Genomic DNA, 12,250 nt, shown 5'->3' on the forward strand with positions numbered 1-12,250 from the left:
CGCTGCATGTGGTAACAAACAGCGCCGTGCCCCCGCGCCGCCGGCCCGGCCCCTCCCTCGGGTGCCCGCGGGCCCGGCAGGCAGCGTTGACAGAGGCCACGTGGCCGCGCCAGTGTCGTCACGGCGGGCGGAGCGGCAAGGGGAGCAGAGTGACGGCGCGCTCAGCCTATGGCGGCCCGCGCTAGGGACGGGAGGGAGGGAAGGGAGGGGGCGGGCCGTTCGCCTCGATAGGTAGCGCTCGGCTCCAATCGCCGCTCGGGACAGGCGGGCGTGTGACGATGTCTCGCGCTGACGGAGACCTTCAGAGGGGTTCGAAGGGGAGGGGGGCCCCGGGCACCGCAGGAGACAATCGGGCAGCGCCAGACGCCGTGCGTTGTGAGCGATGTGCCTTCTGACCAATCGAAATCCGCAGCTTCCGGATTCGTTTTGACCGACAGCCTGCTCGCCCCATCGGCACCCTCAGCTCTGGCAAGGCATATGACTGATGTTCTAGAAGACCAGTCAGCTCCCGGGAACTTCAGGAAGCGACGCCGGGGGAACGGGGCGGGGCCGCGGGCTCTAACCGCCTCGGCGTGCGCTCTCAGGGCAGCATGCTGGGAGCGAGTGACGCGATCTGGAATGGCGGGCACTGTGCCCAATAGCCTACCACCGTCGGCCGAGCGCGCCCAATGGGCGCGGGCGGAGCGGCGAGTGGGCGGCGCGGCGCCCGCGGCCGGGTAGGGTGTGAGAAGTTAGTGGCGCTGCTGTGGTGCCGTGAGGGGACGGAGACGGTTGGGCTCTGTGAGCGGCGGCGGCTCCGGATCAGCGCGATGCTCACAGACGGCACGGCCGCCCCCGTCGGCGACGAGGAGATCGACTCAGTCGCTCCCCGCGCGCCGCCCGCCGCCGAGCCGCCTGCCGCGGCCGGGCCCTCCCCGCTGGGTTTGCGGGCCGTGCGCCTCTTCGGGGAGGCCGGGCCCGGCGGGCCGGGAGGCCCCGGCGCGCCCGCGGCCGGCGAGGCCGCCCTCGACTTCAAGCTGGCGGCTGCCGTGCTGCGGAGCGGGGGCGGCGGCGGCTCCGGCAGCGACGAGGACGAGGTGTCCGAGGTGAGCGATCTCGCCGGCGGGCCCGGACCTCCATCCCCTTCCTTCCGCCGCTTCCTGACAGGCCCGGCCGGCGGCCGGGGCCGGCGCCCGGCCTCCCGCTCGCCGCGCCCGGCCCGCCGCCGCCAGCCGGGCGCTCGGCGCCGCCCCGACTGGGCGCAGGGGTCGCGGGCCGCGCCACACCCCCTTTCCCCCCGCGCCGGCCCCGGCCTCCCCACCGCCATGGGCGTGAATGGCCGCACCGGAGCCGCGGGGGCGGGGTCCCGGCGGCCCCGCACGGACAGGGCGGCCCAGGGCCTGCTGCTGAGGTCGGGGAGGAGGGAGGGAGGGGGTCTCGGCACTGCCGCGCCTCCCGGCGTGCCCTAGGAAAGGGGGCTGGGCGCTCCGCCTGCACCCTCCTGGGGCGGCCGGGCCTTCTGCTCGCCGCTGCCTCTCTGCGTGCGGAGGGTGGGGGAAAGATGTCTCCCGTGCTGCTGCCTCCTGACCTCTAGAGTGGTTTCCACTTTGAACCAGGTTTGGAGGGGGAGGTGAGATCCTCCACCCAGCAGAGAACAAAGTAAAGCCTCCGGCCTCCAGTATTGCTGCCCTGGACTCGGGAGGAAGGATATGGGATTCCCGTGCTCTGCTGAATTCCTGGTTTTTATATATATATATATCTATATATCTATCTCTATATATCTATATATCTATGCACCTATACACGGTTTTATGCAATAGAAATAATTCTTACCCAACAAAATGGCAGAGGGTAATGGAGGTGTCATCCTTTGATCTTCCAAACCTGCAGAGAGTTTGAAGGGAAGAGGATGGGGGGAGGGACTGGAGCCTTATCCCAACCCAAATGGAGCATTGTTGGGCCTGTAAACTTGCATCTAATAACTGCTTTATGTAGCCTAGGGAGGGAAGATAAATGAAGGCTTTTATCTGTTGCTACTGCCCACTCATCCTACACCGAAGGGTGAATCTTATTTCCTTAGTTGCCTGTTTTAGAAAGAAGACTTGAGATCACAGCTGCCATCGTAGCCCTTATTTAGTCTTAGTGGAAAGCAGGAGAAAGCGGCTAGCACTTGCAAGCTTGTTGTGGTTCTGCTGTTTTGTATTTCTGTGTGCTTCTGCAGGAGGAAGAAGATGGTAGCCAAGGCGATACATTCCACTTTTTTTTGGGGGGGAGGGCAGGAGTGGGTGCTTTGGTATGTGTCCACATTTCTTTTGAAGAAATGGAAGACGGGAAGCCTGCATTCATCCTCCCGTGTCTAAATTTTTTGCCTTCCATTGATGATCCTCTTTTGTCCAGCCCTCCTGAAACCCAAATTGACAGGTCTTATGTGAATAAAAAAGTGATTCAACTGATGCAGACCCACATTTGCACTTTGCTTGTGACCACCTAACCTAAGTTAAAAATTGTGTTAACAGCAGGACATTTAACTAAACTAAAAATCTAATGATTGAGTGCTTGTGTGTGAACGTTCCTTGCGTGGTTGGTATCCTGAACATATGATGATATGGGAATATGTGTTCAAGTACATACCTGTTTTGGGGAGCTAGGAGGCCTACTGTAGATAGAGTAGAACACAAGTAATTTATGAGTTTCCGCTCTCTAGGATGTCTTTTGTGTCACATTTTAATATATCTTTGAAGATAGAAAGCAGTAGTTACAGAACCTGGAAAATGATGGGAAATAGGCTGTATTGGAGTGTTTGTGGCTCTTCACAAGATGAGCAGAGTTCAGCTTTGAAAGCTTATCCCTTTTGAACCCACCCCATTATTTAAAGGATGTGAAAATTGAACAGCTAGGGTGTTTACTAAGCACTGTATTGGACTAATAGCAAGTATTAAGAAAGACAGCCTGTTATAAATAATGTGTTTGGGAGAATGGCATTGAGGTAAAAAAAAGAAAGGTTCCCAAACAGCTGTTAAAGTAAAATTACTCATTTGAAAAACCTGGGAAAAGCTTTCTTATTTAAAATATATAAGAAAAAAAAAGTTGGAATTAAAACACTTGGAGATTTCCAGAACACACATAGAGGAGTTGGGCTAATCTCGAAGCTGAAATTGCCTGGGGAGTTCTTCTGTCTTGTGTTTCTGGTTGTGGAGAGCAACCTGGGGAAGAAGCATGGGTAGGAAGGATGTGCCTCACATCTGTGCTGCCTTGCTAGACTATGTGGTATGGCTGGGGGGACCAAGAGTGAATTTTTTTTTCCAACATTTTTTCTTCTGTATGTATGAGAAGCAAAGTAAAGAAGCACCTGTTGTCAGTGGTGGTTTTTGTTGTGGTTTTTTTCTTTTTTCTTTTTTTTTTCTTTGAACAAACTCCTGGGATGGAACATTGCAATTCTTGAACAGCACTGCTTTGAAAACCCAGTGACTGTTTGGACTGTGGTCTTGTGCTGTCACTGATTTGGGTGTATGCCTTCAGCTATTACCAGTGCGTGGAGTGGAATTAGTGAGAACTAGAAGGGAGAATTAAAATAAAGTGAGCATTTGCCATGCTGCCTTGATTCTGTACTCTTTTCTCTACTTTTGAAGTCATAAAAATAATGGTAAAATATTCTGTAGGCTCTGCTGTGTGTCTGCAGTGATATTTAGGTTTTGTATCCTTGTATTAGTCTGAGTTTAATATGCTAAAATAATTCGATTAGTCAAAATGGCAAATTAGGTAGAAAAGAAAATCATCAGGGAAGTGCAGGATGAAGAGCGTAATTAAGTATTTACCTAGAGAATGAAAAGAGCTATATATTTTAGCTTAACTTTTTTGATTTGAAATAGTGCATTTCTTACATCAGATCTTCAAGTACTTTACAGTGGGAGTACTGTCCCCATTTTACAGGTGAAGACAATGAAGAGAGTGTGCTGTGTTTATCCTGCCTTGCAGAACTGGGAGAAAACTCAAAGCTTTCTGGTCTCCTAGCTCAGTGCCTTCTTATGGTAGCCACCAGGCGGCTGGTTGGGAAACCAGGGACTGAAGTGGATCCCATGTAAATGAGTTGTATCAGGTCTGCAAGGTGAAATTTAAATGCAGCTGTATAGAATATTTTCTAGAATTACCAGTTAAAATTATCACATGCAAATAGAAACAATTGCAAGCTGAAGCATGCCTTTGGGCATGGAAGGACGAGGCCAGGAGGCTTTGTGCTATTTCTGTGTAAGACAGGGGAAGCCATGGTTCTCCTGGGTGTTTGGAGAAACTTTCGCCACTGGTTGCAGTCTGAGAGATGAGGTGATATTGACCTCGGTGTAAATAGTTACTTGGTTGCCTTCTGAGCTTGATCGGGGTTTTGACACAGCATGCAACTTGTTTAGAGTTAGATTTTTGGTGTAATTTTAAGTATATTACTACCACTCCTTGTGAATTGTGCTGGCATTTAAAGTGGTGCCAAAGGCATGAGTATTAAACAGCCTCCTCCATGCTAGTTGTGAAGCCTGTAGGTCAAGGTGAAGGTGTGCTGGCATGGCGGTGATTAATAGTGCATGTATGTGAAGTCCTTGGTGGTTGAGGGCTTCTGGCCACAGAGCATGCAGGTTCTTATCAAAAACTGTCACGGCGGAAAACTGGGCTGTAGAAATAGAGTTGAAGCAAGTGATAAATATGGCAGTGTTAGTGCTTGCAGGAAGGATTGTGCGGTTTGCTGCTCTGTTGTAGATCAAGTAGGAGAAGGCAGCTGTGCTGACAAAAGTACCAGAGGATCTTGGAGCTCAGTTCAGTAAGTGGCTTTTGGTGGTAAGCGTATAAATGTAGCAAGTCTCTTGTGTTCTGTAATTCAGGGGTTTGGAGGCCTTCAGTGGCCCTGGAGTTCATCCACCCCTTGGCTATGGAGTCAACTCAGCTCTCAGCTTCCCTCTCCAGAGCAGGCTGCCTGCCTCCACCAGCTTGCCTTACTTAAGCCTTTACCTATTGCATAAGCCTCTGGGGATATTTACATAAAGCATAATTAAAAATCAGACATAACCTACCTCCTACAATGAGTAGAATTAATAGCTGAATGGCATGCATTCCAGATCAGTTCAGTACTTGGAGATTTTGTCTGGGGCTTAATTTTTTTAAATTTTTTTTCCGCAAGTCCGAGGTCTCTCAACTTTTAAACTGGGTTTTGAATTCAGAGTAAATACTGAGGTAGTTTGTTTTAAATTGGCAATGTAATCTATTAAAGTCATTGCTATGTCAGTGAGCCTTCTTAACATGGCACTGCTGCTTAAATGGTGTATACAATATATCTAACTTCTGACATTAATTTAATGCTTATACATTGTAGTTTCCTGTATTATCTTTGAAATAATATAAAAAGCAGCATTTTCTTGACCATAAGGAATAGAAATTTAAAAAGTTGATGCAAATTAAGGTACATAATATTAGGCAGAAAAGCCTTTTCTCTGAAAAGGTTTAAGTTTCAGTTTAGCAGTTGATGTATTTCTTATTTTGACTAGTGCTTTCAAAGTTGAGGAAGCAAGAGGTAGAACAAAGTGCAAAACTTTCTTCAAGAATTATTCACTGATTAGAAAACATTGAGGGATAATGGGTTCAGGTTTCCAGAGGTATTGAGATGATGCTTAAGAATGCAGAGAGCTGTTTAGTAGGGTGTTCATTCATGCCCAGCCTGATTAGGCATCTAATTCTTGGAAAAATCTTGGTAAGCATCTCAGTAACTTTGAAAGTCTGGCCTGTGGTAGCCAGAAACAATGTGTCTAGTTATGGTTAGTACTTACTATTCAATAGCACTTTAAAATGAACTGATTTCTGAAGTTTCTTGCAAAACTCCAGTTTCCCTTCAGTGCAGCTTGACCCAGTTGAGTACATGACCTAAAATAAATGTCAGCAACTGTTTTCTAATGATAGGTGTAGAAAGTAAAGATGTGAAATACTACTGTATAATTATATAAATACGCAGTGCAACTCCTTGGTAAGGAGAGATTTACCGAATTTAGCAGAACATCTATATTTAGTTACAAATTTGCACATAGGTTTCACCAGTCAACTAGTTACAGTCTGGAGGGGGGAAGGGTTCATTTGAACATTGACGCAGGGCAAGACTACAACTGGTGAATCATGAGTTCTTGTGTTCTGATTTAAATTGGGGCTACCCAGCTGTTCCCCTGTGGGCTTGGTATTGGGATGTTCTCCTCTGTCCTTTCCTCATCTCAGAGGATTCTGAAATACAGCTGTAAGGACAGCTGGATGATGCTCTTGCAACATTGTCCTGTGCTTAGAGTTCAAACCATCCCTGCGACATCCACTTAAAAGAAGGGTAGGTGTGGAGGGAAGGGGAATATAAAGGCACTCCTTTTTCTGTTGCACACATGTGACCTGGCCTTTAAAACTGGGAGCAGCTATGTTACTGAATTGGCATGCTTGTTGAAGGAGTTCAAAATGAGGGTTTAGACCCTGCAGGTGAGGAGGCTGCACAGCTTTGATCTTAGTAGGTCATTTTGAGTTCTTGTAACATATATGAAGATACCTTAGAAGTACTAAGCTGTTGTTGGGGGGTAAAAGTGACTCTCAGATTTAAATCTGAGTCAAGTCTGACTTACATGGAAAAAGGAACCTTTCTTGGATTTGTTTCCCACTTAAAACTTAATGAAGCAAGAAAAATAACTTCTGTATCTTGTTTGAGGACTATTTGCAGAACTTTGTGTGTAAGTTAAGTTCTGAAGCTTCAGGCTTCAGTAGGGTGCTTTAATTCTCTTTCTGTGGATACTTTCTTTCCTAATAGCAGCCCATGTACACCATGCAAAACCATCTAAAGTCCTCATGTAAAACTTATCTCCCTAATGGGAATGTCTGTGTGAGAAACGGGATACTGTAAGGAAAACTTCAGAAATCAGTAATTTGTTCAAGTGTTTTTGTAAATTTAGGAAGTTTTGGAAAAGTGCCTGGCCTTGATGGTTATCTTAAATAGAGACTTTCTTATTGATACCTCATATGACCTTGGTCTTCTATGATAAACTGAAGATTAGTTTAACTTTCAAATGATATAAATACTGGGTTTTGTAGCAACCTTGTTACTGCAGTCTATGTTATAAAACCATGTTGCCTCTGAATAAGAGGAAAAAAATGGGTACAGGTGAATTCATGTTTGGATTTAAGGGTTCATTTAGTTAGGATGATATGCTTGTCTGAGCTCTAACCTTTTGGTATACCTCATTAATAGATAGTTTCTGCTCCCCCCCGCCCCCCCCCCCCCGACAACTAGCTCTCCCTGTTTGTTGTGAACATGCAGAGGTTTCATTTTGCATATTTTTGGAGGAATGCTGAGCAAGTGAAATTTGTGGAAATGCATCCTATCAGAGGATAATGTCTTCCTTTTACTCTTGAACTCATTACTTAAGAATTTCTTAGGTACCGATCACTAGAAAAATTTCTCAATTTTTGCAATATTGTGCATCTTCTGTTCAAATGCATATAGAAAACACTTATTACCATGAAACATAAATAAAAGAATTGGTCCTGTGCTGGATCCTGTTGCTTCTTAATTGCTTTTCATGGGATGAGACCACTTACTCATTTTTGCCTTTTGTTTTTAAGAGGGAGTCATGCAGATCTTTTTTTTTTTTCAAACTTCTCCTCATCTTTAGCTCTTCCAAAGCATCCCAGAATCTGAAGGAAAAGTGTGCTAGACTGAGAGGGGGTTACTCATGGTTGAGTTACTATGTTGTGTTTGCTGGAATGCTGGTGGTAAGTGAGAAGGAACATGTGTGGCTGGCTCTTCTGACCAGGGGAGGTTTTGAAAGCTACCTAACTATACCTGTCCTGCAGGAAAAATTATTCCCTATTTTTTGAGTAAAAAAAAAAGGATGTTTTACTGGCTGATGAACAGTGGGCCAACTGAAAAGCACCTCTCTGGTTGTTTTAGTGTTTCATGGGTGTTAAGTTTCAGCTAGGTCCATAAGTTATTCTCATTTGCCTTCAGTAAAACATAAGAGATTACTAATTAACTAAGATTTTCTTCTAGGAAAATCCCTAACCCTGTTGAACTCTTCGCTTTCCAAAATAATGACTAAAACTAATGGTGTCACATGGTGGGTAGGTAGTAAATCAGTTGTATTTCAAACCAAGGGAAAAGAGGAGATCAGCTTTCAGGGCTAGGAGCTACTTCCGAGCTGTGTTCCTTGATCATGGTGGCTTCAGAGCATTGCCTGTTTGGAGCATGTGTTCATCCACAGCGTGACAAGGTAGCCAGGGGAAAAGGGAATCTATGAAATGCATGCTTAACATTTAGGGTTTGTTAGGGTAAACTCAATGTTTATATAAATGTACATCTTTTCATTCTTTTTCTAAAGTAATTACATTTTAAAGCCCTTTTACTGCTACATCTTGAGTTTTCAGTGGATCATATTTTAGATGGGGATCTCTGCTGTGTTGTTCAAGATGATAGTTTCTTTCAAATGGCTAACTGATGGATCAGTAGTTACATTATGGTTTTTGCTGGTTTTAGAGTAGTAGAGCACGCACAAACCTGTTTATACAGGTTTGCTGTATAAAAATAGCTACCACTGGCCTCAGCTCTGAGAATAGCATAAAGTCCAGTATGATTTTCAATTTGGTGTAAGCCTCTAGATAACTTAATTAGTCACTTTAAATGTTGAGACTCCTCTCTGTCTGAAACATATAGGTTGGCCTGGGAACAGATTATTGAATTACTAGACTGGGCTATGTTCATCAGATCCACTTGTATGATTTTTTTTTTTGAGCACTGTGTCCCTTTGGATTGACAAGAGATCTTAAAAGGTCATTCTCAAGAGGGTGGCTTACAATACTTGCCATCTTGGATGGGTGTGAACTTTTACATCAGCAAACAAATGCATTTGTTCATCTTCTGTTTTGAAGTTTCCTTCACTTTGTTTTAACACCTGAGATTTAACACTTGAGCAAGGATTGCACCCTGAAAGCCCTGGCTAAATTGATGCAACAATCCTGTTTTATGTTCTAATAAATGAGAATATTGAGTTACACCTGCTCTTTCTTGGTTTGAGGTGAGGAAAGAAGAGGGGCTATTTCTGCAGGATTATTAGAAAAAACGGGGCAGGAGGGAATCTTAAAGCATGTGGAGAAGATGGAGCACTGAAAACATGATTTAGAGTGGACTGAGATAGAATACGTGAAAATAAGGAGTGCCTAGTGTAAGTGATGCTTATTTTAGTAAGGCTTACTGGTCTCCATTCAATGGTTTTCTTCAGTACGAAGACTGTACATGTCAAGAACAGGCACTTGATTTACTGGGTTCATGTGAATTTTGAATATACTTCAGTTGTCAGTTCCAGTTCTGTAAATGGCAGCTCCTTGCTGCAAAAGATTCTCTTGTACATCAGGAAAACTTAGTCATAATTATTTTTGTTTATCAGACATTGTATATGTGATGGCTGCAGGCTGGTTTTTAACTTTTTTTTCAGTAGTGACTGAAATGAGTAATGCTTTCTTTTCTGCTGTACAGAGAAACTTTTTAATGTTGTCACCCTCTTGTGCCGAGAGGACTCAATCTGTGTGTTCTGTGGCTTAGCTTTTTTGAGGGTTAACTGTGGGTGCAGTTATGTCCTGGGCTTATTGTGGAACAGTGTTTTAATAAAAATGAATTGGAGATTTCTTGTTTGTGGAAGAACCATATATCAGACAGCTCTGTCCAGAGGCATGTGATAAGGTGTAGTTTGTAGTATTCAAAACTACTTAAATTGGCATAAGAATATCTAGTGTCAGTTGATTACTTAAGAGAGAAATTAGATAGGTGGTTAAATTTACATTTGACAGACACTTGCTCCTGAATGCCTGCTTATGTGTTTAGTATTAGTGCAAGAAAATGGAAAACCCAGGATCAACAACCTCTGGCATGGAAGAGTAGTCCCATAAAACATTAATTCTGATTTATTGTTTTATCTGCATGTTTCAAATACTAGCCATAATTTTGAGAATTGACTAGTGACTTCGGGTGCCAGGCCTGAGATCCTTTGATGGGGCTGGACTGAGCAGAGAGGAGCTGCCATACAAATGTTAGGCCTCTCTCATTGCTGGTTGTTTCACCCATCGTTTTAGTCAGCTGAGATCAGATTTTAGTTAATGCTGAGATCAATTTGAGTGTATGCTAACACATCAAGAACATACGGCACAGTTCTATACATGAATGTCAGACTTCTGGACCACAATGTGTGTGCAAGAGGCACTTTCCTTGTCTCCAGTGACAAAGCATAAAGTTGTGTCCATCTTTATTTACATTGTATCTATAGCAGCGTTTGCAAAATGAACCTGTGTTTTGAAATGAACTTACTACAGCCCAGATCCTATAGCTGCTTGTTTCATTATCTGATAATTGCTTAATATCTATTGGAATAAAGGCTGTCCTTTAGATAATCCTGCCTCAAGTTAGTTAACTTCCTATTGTAAATGGAGCTAAATAGATTGGGAGGGTGGAGGAGAGGGGGGTGCAGATCTAATTTACTGCCTACAAAACTGTTGTTGTAGACTGCTGCGCTTAAATGTGGGGGGCAGGCGGTCAGTTGAGTTCGTAGCCTCGCAGGGAGCTGAGCTGATCTAATGGCTTGCTATTACCAGAAGAATGATGTTCCAGTTTAGCAGACCCCTTTGTAAGTCCATGAAATTCAGTAAAGTGGTAAAGATTATTTGCTCCCTCCCGAGTTTTCTCCCTTTTTGATGTGTTAAATCAACCCATGAAAGTGTCTGATAGCTGCCCGACTTGTCGCAAGATGAGCAGTGACTGGAAATGATGTTTCAGATACTTTATGCTTTCTCTGTTGAGGTGGCAATGTCCTCAAACACCCTGTAACTCCCCTGGGTTGTTAGGATGCTTTATAATCACAAGCTCCGTGGGGCCAGCACTGGAAGATGATCTCCTGGAGATTCACAGATCTTAGTGGCTTCTGTCTTCTTGGGCTGAAACTTTTTTTTTATTGAAGAAACTGTCTTCAGAAATTACAGTTCAAGCCTAACAGTGGGTGTAGTCTTATGCCATTAATTATGCCTGGATTATTATTTACATTGATTGTATGTTGTTCCTATATACTGACTCTGAAGTACTTCTCTGAAATGTTTCTTTTCTTTCGCTAGCTTTGAAGTGCCAAGAAAGGGCAGTGTACTGAGATCCCACTGAAAGGTTTTGTGAAAATACCCTCATTTGTGTGTGGTTTTTCCTCTTCCTTTACTCTGTCTCTTGAAACTGAAATAGTAATGCCAGGAGCTTACCTTAAGTAGCTCCAAAAATGTTTGACTGACATGGCTGGGTTGGGGGGGGGCAGTGTTGAAAAGTACATCTTAAGGTAAAGCAAAACCAGGTCTTTTGCTTCAGCTGGTGTGAAGAGTCTACACCAAGGGTGTAGTGGTGCACTGGTCACAGGAAGTTCCTAAGAGTGTCAGTGACAAAGTCCTTCACTTTACTTTCTCCTTGGAATAATTATTTTTAAAAGTTTTGAAGCTGACATTCTGTATATGTGGAATTTAAAGGGGTTTGATGTCAAATTTGAAATAAAAGCTAATTTTCAATCTTAACTTGGTGTTATGGTATCTGTCCTCTCAGTATTCCCCAAAACTTTTAGAGCAGGATTACAAGTGGTAATTAGATATTGGCATTCAGTGTAATAAAGGACATGACAACATAAACTCTCAGAGGTTGGGCTTATTAGACAAAACCACAATAGCTTCCTAGTGTGATCCTAATACAGCGTTGCACATCTTGTTAATTATGGAATGAAAATAGTTTAAATGTAGATTATCTGTTTCAATTTCATAGGTATGAACTTTCAGCCTGACCTACAGGCCTATATTAGCCTTAAGGAAGCCAAGGTCCCTCTGCATATTCAGATGTATTTAGACATAAGTCCAAATGGAATTGTTATAGAAATAATTAGGAAGGATTACCTAACACAAAAGAGAAAATCAGGTAGTCGTTTATTTGCATAATAAGTAGGAGTTTAGGAATCCCAGTCAAGGGCTCAGGTCCTCATTATTTGTAGATGCTCCATGAACACAGAGCAAGGAGTATTGTTACCCCAGAAAAGTGTTCACAGCTCGGGGTGTGTCAGGAAAATGCAAGTTCAAGGAAATGATTTAATAGCAGCTTTCTCTTTCCTATCAACTCTTTTTGTAAAGATAGTCTTCCCAGAAGTACTGGTTTGTCACAAATGGAAGGAGAAGGTAGAACGAGCCGTCTCTTCTGCTGCCCTTGCCTGCAGTA

The 12,250-nt window shown here is 44.1% G+C and overlaps 1 protein-coding gene across 14 annotated transcripts in view; it reads left to right on the plus strand.

Moving 5' to 3' along the window:
- The first annotated feature begins 588 nt into the window (after positions 1–588).
- Positions 589–12,250, plus strand: part of ANKHD1 (ankyrin repeat and KH domain containing 1) — a 118,580-nt gene continuing 106,918 nt past the window's right edge. For 3 of the 14 annotated variants that reach the window (XM_072873349.1, XM_072873354.1, XM_072873359.1), the window contains exon 1: positions 590–1,085. In XM_072873349.1, the coding sequence (XP_072729450.1) occupies positions 669–1,085 (417 nt within the window). In that variant the 5' untranslated portion in view covers positions 590–668. Of the gene's footprint in view, positions 1,086–12,250 lie in introns of all 14 variants that reach the window. The other 11 variants (XM_072873353.1, XM_072873358.1, XM_072873347.1 and 8 more) reach the window with 9 other exon arrangements.

The sequence above is a fragment of the Ciconia boyciana genome, chromosome 9, assembly GCF_034638445.1.
Source record: "Ciconia boyciana chromosome 9, ASM3463844v1, whole genome shotgun sequence".
NCBI lineage: Eukaryota > Metazoa > Chordata > Aves > Ciconiiformes > Ciconiidae > Ciconia > Ciconia boyciana.